Source organism: Dendrobates tinctorius, unplaced genomic scaffold (assembly GCF_039654945.1).
Source record: "Dendrobates tinctorius isolate UK_male_01 unplaced genomic scaffold, ASM3965494v1 ptg000014l, whole genome shotgun sequence".
Taxonomy (NCBI): domain Eukaryota; kingdom Metazoa; phylum Chordata; class Amphibia; order Anura; family Dendrobatidae; genus Dendrobates; species Dendrobates tinctorius.
The window spans coordinates 21,104,772-21,127,706 of record NW_027361682.1 but is presented as its reverse complement, the minus strand read 5'-3'; the positions used below and the strand labels follow the sequence as shown (position 1 = coordinate 21,127,706).

Genomic DNA, 22,935 nt, shown 5'->3' with positions numbered 1-22,935 from the left:
AGGCTGTATACGAATCTGGTAAACTGCACAATAATATTGCTGCTACATGACTTTCCTTAATGTCTTCACCAATAGACCTTAGCTGTGATATTACTTCCATCATTGAGAATATGTGCTTCTGCATATCGTCATTTGCATCTCATACTGTAAAGCTTTCTTAATAGAAATAACTTCTGATTTAAACTGGGTCTTTCATGTAATTTTCTTAATGCGTCCCACATTTCTTTCGCTGTTTCTTCATTTCTTATGTGTATTAATTGAGCATCATCCACTAATTTGCTAATGGTGGCTCTAGCTTTTCTATTCTTTCTATCCAATGTCTGATTATCTTCATCAGGTCTATCTGTAATGACTACTTCCCATAAATCATCTTTAGATAACATCTCTACTTTGAATTTCCATAACTGATAATTTTCACTGATCAGCTTAGCTACTGTTTCAGCTCAGTGCTGCACATCATTTTTATATAACCTTACTTGTTTTATGAAGATATTTTTCTTTCTTCTTTAGAGTTCCTGTATATCCTGTGTGTGGTGATTCTCCGTAATTATCTCCAGTGTTCCGCCATCCAGTTCCTGGAACATAAATTCCTTTGTCCCTCTGTTTTTTTTTTTCCAGTCTCCATTCACTGGGTTTTATCTCCTTCTGTTAACAGAGATTATCTGCTTCTCAGGTGTCTGGATTTATTGCTTGGAGTTATCTTCTGGGTGTCTCTGTCCTGGGTGTCTGGGCCCATAACCTGTAGCAGAGTGTATCTTTTGAGAATTCACCTGTACACAGGAGAACTTCACTGAGCAAGTTATCTTGAGTAAACAGCATTTACTTCTTATGGGTAAACATGAGATAAGAATTCAGAAGCACACAGCCCATGCTGCTGCTGTAATTCAGTCAAAAACAAAAGTAATACTAACATCAACAATAGAGAACTTCCCTCCCCACAATACAGCAAACATATAACTTCACACTATCACCGTCTGCCGTTAGGCTAGTGTAAAGTCCTCCTTTCATTTATAAGAAGTCCATTTCTGTTGCATATGCCAACAAATTTTACCTCTATATAAGTCACTAGTGCGACCACACTTAGAATACTGCGTACAGTTCTGGTCTCTGGTGTATAAGAAAGACGTAGCTGAACTGGAGCGGGTGCAGAGAAGAGCGACCAAGGTTATTAGGGAACTGGGGGGTCTGCAACACCAAGACAGGTTATTACACTTGGGGTTATTTAGTTTGTAATCAGATCACCCCTAAGCCTTCGATTTTCCAATGCATAAATATATGCGGGGACAGTATAAAGACCATTCTAATGATCTTTTTACTCTTAGACTTGTGACGGGGACAAGGGGGCATCCTCTACGTCTGGAGGAAAGAAGGTTTAAGCATACTCACAGACGCGGATTCTTTACTGTAAGAGCAGTGAGACTATGGAACTCTCTGCCATATGATGTTGTAATGAGTGATTCCCTACTAAAATTTAAGAAGGGCCTGGATGCCTTTCTTGAAAAGTATAATATTACAGGGTATATACACTAGTTTCCTTAATATTGCGTTAATCCAGGGAGCTAGTCCGATTGCCGTATGTGGAGTCGGGAAGGAATTTTTTTTCCCCAATGTGAAGCTTACTGTTTGCCACATGGGTGTTTTTTTTTTGCCTTCCTCTGGATCAACATGTTAGGGCAGGTTAGGATAGGATATGGGTTGAACTAGATGGCCTTAAAGTCTTCCTTCAACCTTAATAACTATGTTACTATGTTAATCACAGCACGCTACGATTTCCTCCGCACATATAATACGGCCGAGAAAATAAAGCAAGATGCGAGCTGCTCCATAGATTAACATTGGTCCTGATTGCTATGCGATTTATTCACGCATAGCACTCATCCGTATATCTCGCTAGTGTGACTCCAGCCTAAAAGGCGTTATCTGGTGCCACCCAATGTCACACCTGTCGATCATGCGCATGTCTTGTTTGAACTCTCTTGCAATGCAGAAGAGAAAAAAAAATCTGTGCTATTTTTCTGTTAAAAATGGTCTGTCCAAATAAATAAAGGCACAAATTCAGACTTGGTTTGACATTAAAAAATATAATTGATATGCAAGACATTTCATTGGATTGGAAATAAAACAGTAATTATTTCTTGTTGTGGACATTTTTTTTTTTTTTTATTTCTGACATGGCACAACCCTGCAGTATTTACATCACTGTAAGATCCATACATTTCATCATGGCCAGAATGATCATGACCTATTTAATCAAGCCCTTCAGTAAAAGAAAACGCTACTTTTCTGTCATGGATACCATGACCCACAGTAACCCCTTGCAATGCATTGTATGGCGCTTTATGAAAAAAAAAAAATAATAATAATAGGGTGGGGGGCAAGGGCTAGAGTTCAGGAATAAAAATACAGTAATTGTATAATGCGGCACAGGAATTTAAAAAAAAAAATTCAAGTAGGAAAAAATGGCCCCTAAGATACTGTTGGAAGCAAAGGACTTAAAAAAAAAAAAAAAAAAATTGGGGCATTTAAAAATAATTTAAAAAAAGTTCAATTCATTCTTTAAAAAAAATCTCATCCATTGTTAGTAGCATTTAGCCGCACACTACAGAATATCGGCAACTATAATAAAAAAAAAAATCTGTTCTATTCAAATGAATGGGGAGATTTTTAGCTGCAAGAAAGTGGATTTTTGCAAGCCCCAGTGAAATTCTGAATATTTCTCCAACAGATCGGCCAATGTACGCGCTTAAAAGGGTATGATATTTATGGCACACATCCACAAGATCTGGATAACAGGGGCCTCATTACGTGCCGTTGTCAAGGAAGAGGTGGATGCGCATGTGCAGCTCTCTTCATTCATTCATTTCCTACTTGCTCATAAATTTTCAGAGCTCCCATATAATGGAATGGAAAAAGCTGCGCTTGCGCAGGAACCTCTCTAACCAAGGTGGAGGAGTTCGGTGTTGAGATACATCTGTTTCCCAGCAGTGGGAGCCGTAAATAACCCCATGTGAGAATAATCCTTTTACTGGAGACCCAACACTTTGCAAGACTGAATTCGCGCAAAAGGTCTTTTGGAGATCCATGGACTAGTTGACTGCGCATGTGCGGTTTCTTCATTTCTATGGGAGTATGAAAATTGCTGAGCAGTCATTCAATTTTTAATACTCTTATACAAGGGAATGGGAAAATCTGCACATGCACAGCTGCCTCCCCATTCCTGGCATAGGGCTCCAGTCTCAAAAGAGATGCGTGACCAAGCAGTGGGAGACATAAATGTTTTAACCATTTAAAATATTCAGCAACCCACAAACCAGTTATACACGTCATAAAGGTGACTGCGTATGCATGGCTCTCTTCATTCACTTCTATGGGCGTTCCAAAGATAACTGAGCAAACATGCAATTTTTGGAAACTTTCATTAGGGAGAATAAAAAAATGGCGCATGCGCTGATATTTCCATTAATTTGCTTATTGCCAACTCAATGCATTGCAAGCCCCTGTGTCCGCAAGAGAGCTCCCTCAGCGACCCATGGACTAGTTCTATACATCCTGAGGATTAAATTGTACAGAGAGGGCATTGATTTGGCTTTTAGTACCAGTCGCATGCCAATACAAAAAAATAAACCTGCCCCAATATGACTCAGAGACAGATTTTCCTCTGTAGTATACACATATATATATCCAGAAATTCATCTTTTTAAATTACGCTCCAAGACTGTCCTCCATTAATAACCTCAGACAGCATTATTCTAGTGTATTTTTAGCCTCCAGCCATTTACGGAGACCATGGAAGCCAAAAGTGACTCATCTCGTCTTGGCTCGGCCAGCATAAAATTATCATTATGTCAAACCTAACTACTTGGCCTTAAAAATGAAACACATTAGACTAAAAAAAAAATAAAAAAAAAAATGTAATAATATATATATTATATAGGATGACAACGCTTTCCCCACACACAACCACTCCATAATTATCATTTAAAAAAAAAAAAAAAGTGGGGAAAAAGGATTTTTTTTTAAAAATATTTAAAAAGGAAAAGAAAAAAAAAAAGAAAAAAAATTTGTTTTCACCCTTTCACCAGCAAAACCCTATAAATATTTGCCACCGTACTTAACCCAGATCACTCACTCTTCTTCCTCTCAAACAGACAAATCCAAAAATAGAATGAAAAATAAAAAATAACAGAGGGAAAAAAAAATCTAGTAACACCTAGAACCAAAAATAAAAATAGGAAAAACCTAAAAATTGCTATAAAACCCATACGGCAGCAAATGGGCAGGGAAAAAAATTTTTGAAAAATTAAAAAATATATATATATAATTTCATCCCATTCCGGTAAGACGCATCGGTGAAACTCCTGCACTGTCAAAGAGGCGGTTGTGACAGCGCAGGGGTTAGACGTTTGCATTAAAAAGGCCGACAGAAACAATATGGAGTCCAGTTTTCCCAGTCCCGTGATTTGTTTCAATGGGATATTTAAGCAGCCGTGTTCAGCCGTCCCACGTCCTGCAGGAAGAGAAGTCCGTGCGTAGGATGAGAGAAAGGGAAGGGGGAAAAGGCTCGCTCGCAACCGTTTATTCTCCCAGAATGAGTTTGACAAATGACGCCACATCAGTGTTCTTGGATTCATGCAGCGTAAAGAACGGGTGTTGCTGTAGAAAAAGCAAAAAATAAAATGAAAAAAAAAAAAAACAATTTAAGAAAATTTCCAAAATATGTTCCTCTCCTATTCCTCCTGGAAATAACTGTTCTAGAATATTTCTTCTTAAAGTTTGCATTGTGTCAGATAATCCCTGCATCTCTTGCTGCTGTCAAACAGCTGCCAGACATGCAGCCACGAGGACTTGAGCATATTTTTTGAGCACGCTGAAGACGCTCTGCTAGGACTCGAGCATGCTCAGATAACACCTTATCAGAGCACATTTGCTCATCATTAGACGTTACCACTCCCTTTTCTCAACAGGCTTTACAGTGCTGACTCTGATTAGACAGACTGAAAATGCGGAGCATACTGCACGACTAAACGACAACTAGGCGTTACCATTATCTTTCTAAAGGCAGCATGTTCCTACGTAGGCAACAATGTAAGAACAAAGCTGAGAAAACGGAATGGTAATGTCTAATTGTTAGTTCAGTCATACCCTTCTAGGAGGAACAGCACAGTGATTAACTATACCCCAGGAGGGTTAGCTCTTAGAATACGGCATGTCTAGAAAGTGGACACGTAGTCTTAACGGGTGATTTCTGTATATATTAAGTGTGAACACAACTTTGCAGCTTTTTGATTTGTACTGAAAGTTTTATTTGTAAACAATATTTGCAAACCGTTTTGCATCAGCAGAACCTGTGTCGATTTATTAGTCACCGGGGTAACAGTACTAAAGAAAATCGTCCCCAGTACTAAATATACATACACTGAATAGCAAGAAGAACGAGACAGATTCCAGGGAGTGTGACTGCAGAGTCTATAAAAATTGAGACATATAGCTCCACACAGGAGCTGTATACACAAAACGGTATATTATATATTTTTTTAACTCAACTTCTGCCAATTTGCTTTATTTTTTTTAATCCCCAGGCTCTCCAACTGATCTGATTTTAAATGTGAGAAAAATTCATTTTGGGACATTGCCTTTATATAGGTGTAGGACAATCAGCTGTCATCATAACGTACCATAAGCTCGGCATAAGTCGGACGCTCTTCGGAATTCTTCTTCAAGCTATAAACAAAAAAAAATAAAAAAAAAATGTTCATATAGTTCTCATATTAGGAAAAACTTCTACTGAGCACCTAGACGTAGCAGACATGGCAGAAGACCTCCACCACACTGAGAACCACAAGGGGGCTGGCTGCTTCTTCGGACTCAGTTATAAGTTCAGGAACACCCCTTAGTTATTTATCCGTATAACTTAACAACAGTCTGATTTGCTGGGGTCCCATTATTAGTAACCAAGACAATCATAAAAAACTGGGGTCCGGAGTCTCCTTTAAAAAGGCGCAGCGGGTGAGCTCTCTACTGGACCAATAGACTGACTATTTTGAGAAAAAACCCTTAAAGAGGACCTGTAACCAGACTAAAATGACCAGTCATTACTTTTATTCCCATTGTACCCAAGTATACCTTTCTTTTTTTTCTTGTATTTTTCTTTTTAAATCCCCCATATGGTTCCAGAGAGATGGGCCTGTTTAATTTATTACAACATTTTTACAGTCTTTTCCAAGGAAACGAGGCTCACAGGACCCTCTGGGGCGTGACTTTAGGCTGCTCTGCATAATTACCCTGGGAGCACCGCCCTCTGGAAAAATAATTTAAAAAGAAAGCATAAAATAAAAAAAAAAAAAAAAAAGGCCTGCATCTTTGGAACCATATGGCAGTTTATAAAAAAAAAAAAAAAAAGACAAAAAAAGGAATACTCAGGGGGGTAAGAGGGAATAGAACGAAAGCAAGAACTGGACAATTTTCACCTAAAGGTCCGTTTTAAAACTAGCGTGTTGAAAAAAGGATTTTTGTGTACCTCACCTTAAAATCTTTTTCTCCAAGCCAATCATTGGGGGGACACAGGACCATGGGTGTTATGCTGCTGCCACTAGGAGGCTGAAACTAAGTTAGTACAAAGAAAGTTAGCTCATTCTCTGCAGTACACACCCTCATGCTGTATCCCAGAGAACCAGTTCAGCGCAAAAGCAGTAAGAGAACATTAGCAACATATAAGAGTACAACATGTTAAATTACCGAACAAGAACAAAGCCATTAGGCTAACAGGGTGGATGCTGTGTCCCCCAATGATTGGCTTGGAGAAAAAGATTTTACGGTGAGTACACAAAAACCCTTTTTCTCCTTCGCCTCATTGGGGGACACAGGACCATGGGGCATCTCAAAACGCAGATGCCCTGGGTGAGGAACAACATAACAAAACAAAGTCCCACATAACAGATGCCTAGATGTGTGCTACAGTGGCCTGCAGAATTCGCCTTCCCAGACTCGCATCAGTGGAAGTCTGGGGGTGAAAGTTGTAGTGCTTCGAAAATGTGTGCAGACTGGACCAAGTTGCAGATTTGCAGACATGATCCGCCAACGCCTGGTGCCGAATGGCCCAAGAGACCCCCATTGCCCAAGTGGTGTTCGCCCTGATCCCCGCCAGGATAGGCTGACCTCTGACGCTGTAGAATTCCTGGATGGTGGAACGAATCCATCTTGTTATCGCAGCCTTTGAAGCGGCTAAACCCTTCTTGTGTCCCTCAGGGAGCACGAACAAAGCATCCGACCTACGGAAAGACGCCATCCTCGATACGTACCTTCTCAGAGATCTCACTACGTCCAGAGTGTGAAGGGCCCTTTCCACTCTGTGGACTAGTGCCGGACAAAACGAGAGAAGAACAATGTCCTCGTTAAGATGGAAGGTCGAGACCACCTTCGGCAAAAAGGACGGGGACAGTCTGAGGACAACCTTGTTCTGATGGAAGATAAGAAAAGGCGCCTGAGAGGACAGAGCGGCGAGCTCCGAAACACGTCTGATTGACGTGATCACAACGAGAAAGGCGACCTTCCAGGATTGAAAGGTCAGCGAGACATCCTGAAGTGGTTCAAAGGGAGTCTCCTGTAAGACCCCCGGGACCAAGTTTAAGTCCCAAGGATCTAACGGTATGTGATAAGGAGGTACCACATGTGCAACACCTTGCATGAAAGTCTTTACTTGTAGTTTTAACGCAATCTTGCGCTGGAATAGGACCGATAAGGCTGAGATCTGGCCTTTGAGGGAACTAAGCACCAGAACTGAGTCCAGACCTGTCGGAAGGAAGTCTAAAATGGTGGGAATGGAAAAAATGAGTGGAGAACGTCCATGATCTTTGCACCATGCGAAAAAGGTTTTCCAGGTACGGTGATAGATGTGTACTGACACAGGCTTACGAGCACTAATTGTGGAAACGACCTGTTGTGAGAATCCAGCCTGGATGAGGACCCAGGATTCCACGGCCAAGTCGTCAAACACAGGGTCCCTGAGTTCTGGAGGCAAATCGGTCCTTGGGAGAGAAGATCTAGACGTTCCGGCAATTGCCAGGGAACATCAGCGACGAGATGCACCAACCTTGCGAACCAAGCCCAGCATGGCCAGTCCGGCATGACCAGGATCACTGGGACACCTTCCGCCTTAATCTTCCTGATGACTCTGGAAAGCAGCGGAAAGACATATGGAAGACGGAACTGGGACCACGGAATAACCAGTGCATCCATTCCGATGGCTTTTGGATCTCGAGAGCAAACTATGTAGCCGGGCACCTTGGCGTTCAGTCTGGACGCCATCAAATTCACATCCGGGGTCCCCCAGCGAAGGCAGATCCGTTGGAAGATTTCGGGATGAAGTTACCACTCCCCCGAGACGAGACCCTGACGGCGGCGGAAGTCTGCGGCCCAATTTTCTATGCCTGGAATGTGCGCTGCAGAGATTACAGAGAGGTTCCTCTCTGCCCATCGGAGTATGTGAGTTAACTCGCACATGGCCGCTCTGCTGCGGGTACCCCCTTGATTGATGTACGCCACAGTTGTGGCGTTGTCCGATTGAATTTGAATGGGGTGACCCGCCAGGAGATAATGGAACTGTTGCAGGACTAGCCGTATCGCTCGGATCTCCAGGACATTGATCGAGAGCTTGGACTCCCGAGTTGACCAGTGTCCCTGAGCAGTGTGGTGACGAAAAAACTGCTCCCCATCCCAGAAGACTGGCATCAGTAGTCATCATTAGCCAGTGAACCGGGAGAAAGCATTTCCCTTGGTTGAGGGAGAAGCTCAGGGCCCACCATATGACAGCCTGCCTGACACGCAGAGACAAGCGGCACCAGCGGTCGAGAGAAAATTGGTTCCTGTCCCAAGCTGCCAGAAGAGCATGCTGCAGGGGACAGAGATGCAATTGAGCGAAGGGGACTGCTTCTATTGCTGCCATCATTTTTCCTAGAACCCTCATGGCGAACCGGATGGAATGATGGGACAAATAACAAAGAGCGCGAGCTCCTTGTTGAAGGGCTATGGCTTTGTGTCAAGGGAGAATCACCAACCCTCGGAAGGTGTCCATGGTCATCCCCAAGAAGGAGATCTGCTGGGCTGGAACGGGGGAGGACTTGATAAGTTGATCAGCCAGCCAGCCCAGGCAACAAAGGGTATTGCAAGTGATACGAACGGACTCTGCGCAGTCCTGGAAGGACTGTCCCTTGACTAGAAGATCGTCCAGGTAGGACAGAACGACCACACCCCAAGAGTGCAGGATGGACATGATGGCCGCCATGATCTTTGTGATCACTCTGGGAGCGATAGCGAGGCCGAAGGGCAAGGCCGTGAACTGAAAATGCTGATCGCGAATGGCGAAGCGCAGGAACTTTTGGTGAGGGGGGGGGGGGAATCCGAATGTGGAGATAAGCATCTCGAATATCAATGGATGCTAGGAACTACCCTTTTTCCATTGAAGTAATGACCGAACAGAGATTCCATCCGAAAATGGCGGACTTTGACAAACTTGTTTAGAAGTTTGAGGTCCAAGATGGGTCTTACGTTTCCGTCCTTCTTTGAGACCACGAACAGGTTCGAGTAGAACCTTTTGAACCTTTCTTATTCTGGAATCGGCACAGAAACTCCATCTTGACGCAGTGAATTTACGGCCACACCTGACTAAACAGAAGTAGGCGTCCACCTACCCTGCTGGTGTCGACCAGATAACGCCAAGAATCATTGGGCAGAAAATCTTTGGGACGTAGATCCCTTAGATCTAGACTGTTTTGGACGACCATTCCACTGTTGGTTGGGTCTATAGGAAATCTGTAATCCTTTGTTCCTGCGTGGAGAACGTCCTGATTCGGAAGAAGTGGGCCAGCCTGGATTGGTACGAAAGGACCAAAAACGGAAATGTTGCTGACGCTTAAAAGGATGCTTAAGCCTCTGCTGGGGAAGATAATTGCTCTTTCCTCCTGTGGCATCTGAAATAAGCTGATGGAATTTGTCACCGAACAAACGGCCACTTTGGTACGTGAGGGATGTCAGAGACTTTTTGGATGCAGAGTCCGCTTTCCATTCTCTGAGCCCTAATGTCCTTCTGATTGTAATAGCATTTGCTGACATCGCCGCACAATTAGCCGCATCTAAAGAGGCGTGAACCACGTAGTCTGCCGCCCGAGAGATTTGACTGGCCAGCTGCGCTGCTTCTGGGGGGAAGATTACTGTTCTGAACCGAAGTAGCCAAGGTCTCCGCCTAGGAGACCATTGCTTTAGCTACCCATGCCACAGCAAAAAAAGGGCAGAATGCTGAACCAGAGGCTTCAAAGACGAAATGAGAGATTTTCTGATGGTCCATGGGATTTTTAATTGATGACCCATCCGGCAGGGATAGAAAGGTTTTGGAGGTCAGGCGGGATACTGGCGGGTCTACTACGGGATATTTTAGCCCAATCTTTCTTCAGCTCAGCAGAAAAGGGATACCACACTTCAAAAGGCTTCTGCCCAGTGAAACTTTTTTCCCCGACGCTCCCTGTGCCGATCAACAATAGACTGAAACGCCGGGTGAATGGCGAATATTCTATGAGGGCGCTTAACCCTCCGTCAGGAACAATATTCGCACTAACTCGTAAAGGAACAATGTGCCTGTCAAGCGCAGGCTAGAAAAATGCCTAGAATATCTAATTTTCTCAATTTCAGTGATCTAATAGTGATCAGAGACCTTCATAGGGATGTAATAAAAGAGACTACATATTATCAGGTGCAAAACAAACCCTTTTACTCAACATAAAAGTAATAACTTTGATATACACAAATTTCAAAACTCCTACCAAATGCCCCCAAAGATATCAAGTAACGGTTATTAAAAAGAGAAAATTGTGGCACAAAAATATTTTCTAGGCACCTAGAATATTATTACACACAGAATTAATCTGAATTAGATCCTGAAGGTTCCCCAGAAAAAACACATTTGCAAAGCAAAGAGCAAGAATTGCAATACATTTTTGCATGTGTCAGGCAGATTGCATGATGACATTTGAGACATTCATAATTAGAAAGCCTTCTGTTCCCGCTTTCCATGGTGCAGGTGGTGCATCTCCTTCTTTTGGGAGGTGGTACAGGTGTTGGATTTTCAGTATCAATATCTGGGCGGAATCTTTTGAGCCTAACTTGAAGGCCAGAGGGGATACCGATGGTTTTCATACTTCTCCTGCGTAGCTCTCCATGCATTAGTTCATGGGCCAATTTTTTCAGGTACAATAGTCTACGGAGTGGTTCAAGCTGGTTTTCAAGGTAAATGATTTGTGAATTTATACCACTCAAATTTAGCATAGCGAAAAATATGACCATTGGCCAGCGCTTGGTGTTTCTGCTGATGCTGAAAGTTGAGCACATCTGACCAGCTGTATCAACACCCCTTTTGGTTTCATTATGAAATGTAATAATCTCTGGTTTTTGTTGTGCTTCAGATTTAGGATCGATGGCATCATCATTATGAAGCGTTGAGAGAAGAAGTACTTTTTTTTTTTCGCGTGGTACAAAGGAAACCAAAACCTTTCCATCATGGAATGCAAACATACTGCTGTACTGTTTTCTCCCTGTCACAGTAACAAGCTGTGGCGGCAATTTTTTAATTTTTTCTTACAGTTCCGACATATGAAAGCTTCTGCGTTTTTAGATAATCAATAAGATCACAATTTGAAAACCAATTATCAGCAGTTATATTGCGATCTGATCCAAATAAGGGCTCAGACATTCTTTTCACAACATCAGTGGGTTTGTTGCTGACACAGTAAGGACCATCTGGCTGTTTTCCAGCATAAATTTCAATGTTGTATGTGTAGGTCTTACTAGCATCAACAAGGGCATACATTTTTATTCCGTATTTGCTAGGTTTTGATGGTATGTATTGACGAAATGCGCATCTGCCACGAAAACCAGGGAGCATTTCGTCAATTGTGACATTTGCCCCAGGGTGATCGTTTATCTTACAGTTTTCCACAAATTTTTGGAATACATCGCGAATTGGAGCAAGCCGGTCATATGTTTTACGTTCGGTTCGGGTAGTTCTGTCATCAAACCGAAGGCAACGAATTAGAATCTTGAATCTTTTTAGAGACATAAGGCTAAATTTTTCAATTCCATCACTTTCTATACCCCAAAGTTCCTCCAAACTTTGCCGATTTGCCCTATAAGCTCCTGCAAGGTATAATAATCCAAAAAATGCACGCAGTTCGATTTCATCCGTGGGCTTCAGGATTCTGTCACAGATGAACTTGTGCTTTATATTGTCTATATATTGATTAGTGTATATGACAATAGAGTCCAGAATGTCATCTGTGAAAAAAGTATTCCAGCATTCAGCTGCATTTTTTGCATTACGTGCTGTTCCCATAACTGCAGGAAGGTGAGTGATAATGTTATGAGGTTCCATACGTTTTTTTATGGGTGGATTCTTGTTCCATTTGTTTTTTTTTATCTTTTCCCATATAATAAGATTCTATATCTTCTTCCTCCTCATCACTGTCACCATCTTGCTCTGTTTCAGAATTTAGTTCAGACTTCCACCTCATCATGAGAATCAATCTCACTTTCTTCAAAATCCTCATTCATTGTGGGGTCTGCATCATCATCATCTAACAGCATGTTTCCCACTTCCTCAACATGATGGGGTTTTGAAAGATCATACATTTTCTTCTCCATTTCAGAAGATAATCTGAAGCAAGAGAGACAATATGCAATAGGGAACAATGTGCCTGAGAAGCACACTTTCATTTGTAAGAAAATCTGCCTTATTTATATGAAATATCCACAAACCTTTCTCTATCCATTCATAAAACAAGCTAAATAAACAATAGTAATGACTAAAAACATTACATACCAACCTTATAAAGTGTGATGTGTTCGGGACCAATGAGCCTGAGAAGCCAGCACAGCTATATCTTCCTTCCTGAAGCTCTGCAGACCAACTGTGGTATCAGGTTTCACAGAGCAGATAGAGCCAGGAGACCATCAAGAGGGAGGGGGTTTCCAGAAAATCTGGTGAGAAGGGAGAAATGAAAGTAGAAGAGCTGGGCCTGTCAGATCCATTGTTCCTGACGGAGGGTTAATATATTTGAAGGACACTGTGTGATCAAGAGCAGAGCCGGAGTCCACATTGACTTTTAGAGTCTAGTTGACGGCGTCAATAAACGAGTCCACCGTTTATTGGAAATCTGGCGAGTCCAGATCTAGTGAAAAATCCGAATCGTACTCAGACTCATGTTCGCTACCCTCTTCTGGTGAGGGAGAGCGAGAAGAGGAGCTCACAGATGCCAAGGCAACTGATAGCTCAGGAGACGTATTACGGATCCGTTTTCTAGACACCTGCACGTTTCTAGAATGCTTGCGGCCCCTGCTAATCGACCACTCCCTTATAAAGGGAGAATCCATCTACATCCGCCATAGTAGATCTCCGATCCACGGAAGGATCACGGAGCTAGTCAATACCTTTGGCCAGAAAAGCCAAGGATTACGACAGTGACGAAGACCACTCAGGTGCACTGGGCCCGGTGCTCCTGAGCATATTTGGAGTCAGATGCTTGCAGAGTGGCTAACTCTGTGCCTTGGGAAATGCAGACTGGCAGGAGTTACACATGCGGTGAAAAAGACTAATAGTCTTATTAGACTTAAGTGCTTTGGACTGAGACATATTGTACTCCTCTATGAGCCCTTTTCCAGGGATTTGTACAAAATATTATACGGGAGGGGGAAGGAGTATTGCAGCAGTCCCTTACCCGGATCTTTTCCCAGATCCTGTGTCCCCTGTTGTTTAGCGCTGTCCTCAGCGCTGAATATCTGCCTTGCTGTGAAAGACCGCTTCCGGATGCCGGCTCGTGTCCGGAGACGGCAGAAGAAGGGTGAAAGTTGGCCCCCGAGAGTACAGAGGCGCTTCTCGTCCTGACGAGAAGCGCCGGAATCACGGGCAGAGCCGCCGGGACGCGTCATTGCGTAGGCGGAGCTTCCAGGTTGCGACCTACACAAAGCCGAAGCTGGTGGGCTAAATTTCCGGCTCCGAACAGAGGACGATGAGGGACCCTCCCCCGCTGCAGAATAAAACGGTTAGCATCCTGGGCCACCTGTTTGGAGACCTCCAGTCCTGTTACTTACCAGGATGATGCTGCCGGGTGCAGAGGAACACTGCTGTATCCAGCAGGAGGGAACCTCCTGTTGATGCTGCAGTTTTGTTTGAATAGTGCCGCTAACCCTCAATCCAGCATCCCTTTAGTAGGGAGGTGGAGAGGGACCGTCCACCTCCTTGCATCATCCGCTTAACAGTGGTGATGCAGTGGGGGCTGCACGGATGCCAAAAGAGTGCCTCTGTACATCCAAGTGGTTCGATCCCCTAGGATTAAACAGGGCTGGTTGTCCGGCATTGGGCCTAGCTGCAGAAGAGGATACATGGAGGGGACACTCCATGTGCTCGTCTGTTGTCGGTGCGGGGAGATCGGTGCCCTTTAAGGGACCTGTCGCCCCTAAAAATCAGCCCAGGCCTGACGTCCCACGTCGCAGGAGAGGCTACGTGGAGGTGACACTCTATGTTCTCGCCTGTTGATGGTTCGGGGAGATCGGAACCTTGAAAGGATCCGTCTCCCCTTCATCCAAAGAAAAAGTAAAAATCTAAATAAAAAAAAAATCATTTTGGGGTCTGAAGACCCGACCAGTGTGCCTCCTACGGACACTAAGCAAGAACCGGTTCTCTGGGGGCCAGCATGAGGGTGTATACTGCAGAGGAGGAGCTAACTTTCTTTGTACTAATTAATTACTGTCAGTCTCCTAGTGGCAGCAGCATAACACCCATGGTCCTGTGTCCCCCAATGAGGCGAAGGAGAAAATGGTTGTTCAGTGGATTCAAGGCAGCTTTCATCTCCGCTCAGACCACAATGAGTCAACGGTCTATTAGGTGTACATGTATGACCCCCTCCTCTATATGCACACCTTTTAGCCAATCCTAACCCCCTCATACACATTCAGCTCAGAAGAGCATGCATGTGTGAAATGTAAAGGTTGATACCCCACATCTCTGGGGGTGACATGGCTCCCTGACACACAAAGACCAGCATGTTGAAATCTCATTGGGACACTCCGCATTCAGTTTCAGAAATTTTCAGGTTCAGCCAACATCAATTGGATACGAATGAATGATTGTCAGTGAGATGGTAAACAAGCAGAAGACGACTTCTTCCTAAGTAATCACACCCCAAGACGGGACACATCAGCAGCTGGACAGCAGCAGAGGTCAGAGGCACATCCTCCGAAATGGAGTTACCCATCCTTCGTCAGGATGCATCCTGTGATTGCTTCCGGACGAGCGATCGTGGGGAAATTTTCCAGACAGACAATAGCAAGACAGGTTGCATCAGACACAGCCAGTAAAACGTGAGCTTTTCTACTAATAAAAGAAAGACCTATGGGAATCCTGAAACTTAAGGGGAAACTACCGGACATACTTTTCCTGCTTCTGCCTAGTAGTAAACACATTGCTCATATTTACCGTATTAAAGGATATGGACATATTTGGGGGCATTTTTTGTTTACTTACAGGCATGTATTTTTGGCAAAAAATACATTTTCATTACATATATATTACCTATAGTCACTGTGTTGCACTTTCTAATGCTGGCTGCAGAATGAGTTAACTGAGAACCCATTAGTGAGCTTGTTCTAGAATTTGCAGCGCCTCCATTCTGAGCTCCCTTTGGCTGATTTACGACCGCATGAAAAAGTTGAGCTGAAATGTTTGCTCAGAACTCATCTGAGAGGAGTATAGAGAACTGAGTATAGGAGTAAGATTATATTCACATGACAGCATTTCAGTATGTCACAGCACTCAGGTCAATGTTTTTCAATCAGGCTGTAAAGAGGACTTTTTTTGCAGTGTTTCTTTCCACGGACCGAGTATCTGCATGGAAAAAAAAAAACCTGCAGCATGCCCAAGTCTCTCCCATGTATAGGATGAGCCTCACCTATAGGTGCAGGGGCATGGGGAAGAAAAGAAGGGGAAAAAAAGAAATTGGATCCCATATTATCACTGTAGAGTCTGATTTTTACAGATACAGTTTCTGATTTTAAACTGCAATGTATTTGGTTTTGTAAAATGTATTCACTGCTGATGTATAAGAACGGATGCTATCGAAATGACGAAACAGATGAAAATCACCCATTTTTTCAGGCTAAAAATCGGGTAAGTTTTTTTATAGGCTCGTGTGAACTAAAACTCTCCCATCAGAACAAGCCCAATATTACAGTAAACTCATTCAGAAACCAGCTAAAGACTCTGCAACACAAACGCTACAGAAGGCAAATGGTGCAAAATTGTAAATGAAATTCAAGTGGGAAAAATTAGCCAGAAATATATGCATCTATGGGAAAAAAATTATACTTAAATCTATACACACAGTCAACTTTTCCCCTTTTTATCTGGTTTCAGGCGTGATTTTTCATTTTGCCCACACCTGTCACTTGCCACAGGTGATTTGAACGAGCATCACATGCTTGAAACAAGGTTGTTTACCTACAATTTTGGAAAGTGCCAACAATGTTGTCCGGACCATTTTTCTGCTAAATTATGTCCAAGTTGCCTTTTTGCTGTTTTTTTGCGTTGTTCCCATACACACACAGTGGAAATAAATGGAGTGGAAACAAGGTTGATAGCAATAATTTTCTGGAACAATTTAAAGTGCCGCAACACGTTCGGTCATGACTGTCCACATACATATGACACATCAACATACATATAATATTAAATATTGCGCCAAAGTTAGAGCATGTGCATACTGCACTAGGGCAACATTTTATAGGAGAGGGCAGCGCTGTCTGATGTGATCGGGGCTATTTCCACGATGTCGGCTCTGTGGCAGCGGCTTCATAGGCGGGGATGAGGAGAGCGGGGTGTGATGTGCTGAGCTGCTGGTGAGACACCAGGACTGTGAATACGGCACCTCCCAGGCGGCGGGAATGAGGAGAGTGGGGTGTGATGTGCTTTGCTGCCGGTGAGACATCAGGACTGTGAATAGAACACCTTTATAATATGGTAGTAATGTACTACAAAATTAAAGGGAACCGGTCACCAGAAATAACGCTGTAAACCTGCAGATATGTGGTTAATCTTCAGGTTAATAGCGTTATTATGCCGCACAGCACCTGCACTGACTGACAGCAGGCCTCAATGTAGCGCCAATGTCAGTCAGGGCCAGAGGTGCAGTTACAGCAGCCGCTCTGTATATTCAGAGCAGTTGGTAAGCACAATACCCAAGCCCATTATCCTTCAAAGGAGCGGGCTACACTCTCAATGCACAAATATATCACAAATTTTATGTCACTGTCAGGTGACCCAATAACCAAGAGGGTCACTCATTTCATAAAATACATGTTTTATTAAACATTAATTGACAAACAACCATAAAACCATTGCCTCAAACCAACAATTATAGGAAGGAGAAACAGCAAAAGGATACAAATTCAATTATATAATGAGTCAACATTTAAAGAAAATGACTACAGTATCCTGAATAATATAATATCCCCAACAATATACTTAGTATTTATTGATTAGATACATTTTTAATAAAACTATAGAAAATTGCATGCAAAAAACCTGCATAGGTGTGAATAAAATTTACTGCCTTAATTTGAATAGAATCTAACACACAATTCACACAATTGAATAAACTATTCATTAATCAGCTGTTGCTGCTGCTACACCGCCATAGCCTAACACATGGCTGCAGAAAATTGCATGCAAAAACCTGCATAGATGCACGGGCGAAACGCGCGTTTAGGTGCGGGGAAGCAGCATCCTACTCTATGCCTAACTCCACTGTGCACACTGCTTAGGTAATATGTATTTGGCCATTCATTCATCACATTTATTTTCATGCTTTGGGTCATTTTAACCTGCATACATGAGAGGCTGTGGTAGCGCTGTAGCAGCAATGGCTGCATATATTGCATATTGTGGGTGATTAGAATCCACATATGTGTAAGGCTATGGTGGTGTAGCAGCAGCAATAGCTGATTAATGAAGTTATTTAATGGTGTGAATTGTGTGTTAGATTCTATTCAAATCCAAGGCAGTATCTTTCATTCACATCTATGCAGGTTTTTGCATGCAATTTTCTACAGCCATTTAGTCCTGTTGTATCTAATTAAAGATACTAAGTATATTGTGGGGCATATTATATGTGTAAAGCTATGGTGGTGTAGCAGCAGCAACAGCTGATTAATGGTGTGAATTATGTGTTAGATTCTATTCACATTAAGGCAGTAAATTTTATTCACATCTATGCAGGTTTTTGCATGCAATTTTCTGCAGCCATGTGTAAGGCTATGGCGGTGTAGCAGCAGCAACAGCTGATTAATGAATAGTTATTCAATGGTGTGAATTGTGTGTTAGACTCTATTCAAATTAAGGCAGTAAATTTTATTCACACCTATGCAGGTTTTTTGCATGCAATTTTCTATAGTTTTATTAAAAATGTATCTAATCAATAAACACTAAGTATATTGTTGGGCATATTATATTATTCAGGATACTGTAGTCATTTTCTTTAAATTTTGACTCATTATATAATTGAATTTGTATCCTTTTGCTGTTTCTCCTTCCTATAAGTGTTGGTTTGAGGCAATGGTTTTATGGTTGTTTGTCAATTAATGTTTAATAAAACATGTATTTTATGAAAAGAGTGACACTCTTGGTTATTGGGTCACCTGACAGTGACATAACCTTTGTGATATATTCAGAGCAGTGAAAGAACCCTCGGCACACCCCGCCTCCATGACTAAACCCGAGGCACCCCCGCCTCCATGACTGATATTGAATGCTGGGGGGGAATAACGTTCATTTTCTCCCTGCTGCTTTCGGCTGCATGAAGGAGCCGGCCAGCACAACGTCGCCATTAACCTGCACAATAACCAATTATCTGCAGGTTAAAAAAGTGTTATTTCTGGCGACAGGTTTCCTTTAATTTAGTAGTACAATACTTCAATTAAATGGCGCTGAAAATTTCAACATGCGCGCCCACGCGGACTCCGGCGGCATTTTATTAAAGAAATGGACTACAAAGTGAACACAGCAGAGCGCACGAGCCGGACATAGGGATAATGGCGATAGGCGGTAAGTGCTCACTCTGTTGATGTAGTAAATTCCTTGAATGAAAATGCAAGCCACCCAGGTGTAGAACTGCTCCAGTAGATTATACAGCTCTGGCAAAAATTAAGAGACAACTGCACAGTTTTATAAAAAATCAGCTTCTCTACATGTCCGACAGCCATTCCATTCCAGTGTCAGTTGAATTCCAACCAGAGTACACCTCGTTCTACTTAATGTGCTTCTGATTAGGTGATCACCTGAACCAAATCTTATTTAACGAAGGAAAGTATAAAAAACCCTGCTGTGGTGTTCACAATCCTCTTGCAAAAGGACAAGCTAGATGGCAAAACAAGTGCTAGTAATATCCCAAAAGTAATAAGAATGAAAAAATAACTTTTAACCATGCCAAAGGAGTTGAAAAGAAAAGTCTCGAGTGAGGAAAAGAAGGGCTCAATTCTGGCTTTACTAGCAGAGGGATACAGCGAGCATTATGTTGCCTCCATCCTTAAAATTTCTAAAACAGCAGTCCATTACAACAAGGTCAAGTAGCAGACATTGGGGACAACAAAGCTACAGACCGGCAGAGGGCAAAAACGACTCTCCACTGACCAGGATGACCATCATCTTATTCGTATGTCACTCAGCAACCGCAGGATGCCATCAAGTGACCAACAAAAGGAATGGCAAAATGGCAGCTTGGGTGAAATGAATGGCAAGAACAGTTCGCAACAGGCTCCTAGAGGCAGGGCTCAAGTCATGTAAAGCTAGAAAAAAGCCTTTCATCAATGAGAAGCAAAGAGACCCAGGCTGAAGTTTGCCAAAGACCATAAGGATTGGACCGTTGGGGACTGGAGTAAGGTAATCTCTGATGAGTCTAATTTTCTGCTTTGCCCAACACCTGGTCATCTAATGGTTAGACGGAGACCTGGAGAGGCGTACAAGCCACAGTGTCTTGCACCCACTGTGAAATTTGGTGATGTGATGATCTGGGGATGCTTCAGCAAGGCTGGAATTGGGCAGGTTAATCTTTGTGAAGGACATATGAATCAAGCCGAATACAAGGTTATCCTGGAAAAACTGTTGATTCCTTCTGCTCAGGCAACGATCCCCAACTGTGAGGACTGTTTTTTTTTCCAGCAGGACAATGCACCATGCCACACAGCTAGGTTAATCATTGTGTGGATGAAGGACCACCACATCAAGTCCCTGTCATGGCCAGCCCAATCTCCAGACCTGAACCCCATTGAAAACCTCTGGAATGTAATCAAGAGAAGATGGATAGTCACAAGCCATCAAAAAAAGAAGAAATGCTTACATTTTTGTATCAGGAGTGGCATAAGGTCACCCAAAAGCAGTGTGAAAGAAGGTCACCCAAAAGCAGTGTGAAAGACTGATGGAAAGTATGCCAAGCAGCATGAAAGCTGTGAGAAAAACCACCATGGTTACTTACTGGTAGCCGGTTTTTCCGGAACCCATGACAGCACCACCTGAGAGAGGGATCCGCCCCGCCAGGACAGGAACCTACTGAGATATAAGGGGCGGCACCTCTCCCCCGCTTCAGTTGGGTTACAGAGCATTGAGAGGACTTCCCGGTTAGTTACATGTTTAATCCAACACCACAACACTCAAAACACCCTACTAATTGTGCACACCATACAGTGAAAAAGGGGGGGGGGAATGTACGGGTGCTGTCATGGGTTCCGGAAAAACCGGCTACCGGTAAGTAACCATGGTGGTTTTCCCTTCACCCATGACAGCACCACCTGAGAGATTTTTGGAGACTTCGAAACACCTTAGGGAGGGACCACCGCTTGCAGCACCCTTCTACCAAAGGTTAAGTCAGCAGAGGAGGATAGATTTAATCTATAGTGCTTAAAGAAGGTTGAAGGTGAGGCCCAGGTAGCGGCCTTACAAATTTGTTTGATTGATACCTCTGCCTTTTCAGCCCAGTAGGTCGCCACGGCTCTGGTGGAATGAGCCTTGATGCCGTCAGGAATCGGGATACCACTAGCTGAATAGGCTACACTAATGGCTTCCCTGATCCATCTAGCAATAGTCCCTTTTGAAACCCCATAGCCTTTCCTGGCACCCTGAAAAGCTACGAATAGGGACTGTGACCTCCTCCACTGGCTAGTGGCAGATATATATTCTACAAGAGCTCTTTTAACATCCAGACTATGGAATTTTTCCTCCCCCAGATTTTTTGGATTTTCGCAAAAGGATGGAAGAACAATTTCCTGACCCCGATGGAAATCTGACACTACCTTGGGCAGATAACTGGGGTCTGTTCTTAACACTACCCTATCCTGAAAGACTTGCGTATAAGGAGGATTTACTGAGAGAGCCTGTAAGTCGCTTATCCTGCGGGCTGATGTGAGGGCTACTAACAGGATCGTTTTTAGGGTCAAAAACTTTAGGGGTAGCTGATGTAATGGCTCATACGGTTCTTTTGTAAGGGCTTCTAACACCAGGTTTAAATCCCAGGGGGCTATTCTAGGTATTGGAATAGGCCTAGCTCTATGGCAGGATTTAATAAATCTGGCTATCCACCTATCTGATGCCAGTTTGCAATTGTAGAGCGCCCCTAGTGCCGACACCTGAACCTTAAGTGTGTTTACTGCTAACCCCATCTGCAACCCAGATTGTAAGAACTCTAGGATGTCACTAATCGGGGGTTCTTTCCCTAACGGCTTACCCAAGAACTGTAGGAACTTATCCCATGTTCTGCCGTAGATGTTAGTAGTCACCGGTTTCCTGCTTTTTAGCAGAGTGGCCACCAGCCCAGGGGAGAACCCCCTATCTATTAAAAGCGACCTTTCAAATTCCACGCCGTCAGATGGAATCCTTTGACCTGAGCGTGCAATATTGGACCCTGAACTAGTAGGTCCGGGATTTCTGGCAGAACCCAAGGATCGGAGAGGGACATCTTCCGTAGCAGAGCGAACCAGGGCCTTTTTGGCCAAAATGGAGCTATTAGAATCACCCTGGCTTGATCGTTTCTGATTTTTCTTACCACAGTCGGGATCAGAGCTACTGGGGGGAACACGTAAGCCAGTCTAAAGTTCCACTGGATGTGCAATGAGTCCACTGCCCATGGGTTTTCCCTTGGGTTTAGAGAGCAGAACCTTTCTGTTTGCCTGTTGTGCTTGTTTGCAAAGAGGTCTATCACCGGTTCCCCCCAAAGCTGAATTAACTTTTGAAAAATGGATCGGTTTAACGCCCATTCTCCTTGCCTCAGGGTATTGCGACTCAGGAAATCTGCCTCTATGTTTTCTGCCCCTTTTATGTGTAGGGCTGTCACGGAGTGTAGGTGATCCTCTGCACTGCTCAGAATGTCTGTTGCTGCTTCCATTAAGGAGTGTGATCTTGTCCCTCCTTGGTGGTTGATGTATGCCACTGCTACCTTGTTGTCTGACATGATGCGTACATCTCGACCCTGGAGTAGCGGAATGAAGTGGTTTAGGGCCTTGCCCACTGCCCACAGTTCTCTCAGGTTGGAGGATGCCTTCCTTTCTTGAGGTGTCCAGGAACCCTGACCTATGAGGCCCCTTAGGTGTGCCCCCCACCCCGAGGAGCTTGCATCTGTTAAAATTATATCTGTCGCCTGTCTGTCCCATGGTATTCCTAAGGTCAGATTTGTCTCGTTCAACCACCAGTTGAGAGAGTCTCTGGTTTTTAAGGAAAGCTCCAGCTTTCCTTCCAAACGCCCTCTTAGCGATCTTTGTGCTCTTAGTATCTCCCCCTGGAGTTGCCGGGTGTGAAACTGAGCCCACCTGACCGCCGGAATACAGGATGTTAGGGTACCTAGCAGGGACATTGCTTTT

General features: G+C 43.4%; 1 protein-coding gene across 2 annotated transcripts in view; it reads right to left on the bottom strand.

The window, feature by feature from the left end:
- Nucleotides 1-2,065: 2,065 nt before the first annotated feature.
- The window catches only part of MAP2K6 (mitogen-activated protein kinase kinase 6), a 152,056-nt gene continuing 131,186 nt past the window's right edge, over nt 2,066-22,935 (bottom strand). For both annotated transcript variants that reach the window (XM_073559978.1, XM_073559972.1), the window contains exons 11-12: nt 5,676-5,721; nt 2,066-4,653 (exon numbers count right to left, since the gene is read on the bottom strand). In XM_073559978.1, coding sequence (XP_073416079.1) covers nt 4,576-4,653; nt 5,676-5,721 — 124 coding nt within the window. In that variant the 3' untranslated portion in view covers nt 2,066-4,575. The remainder of the gene's footprint in view (nt 4,654-5,675; nt 5,722-22,935) is intronic.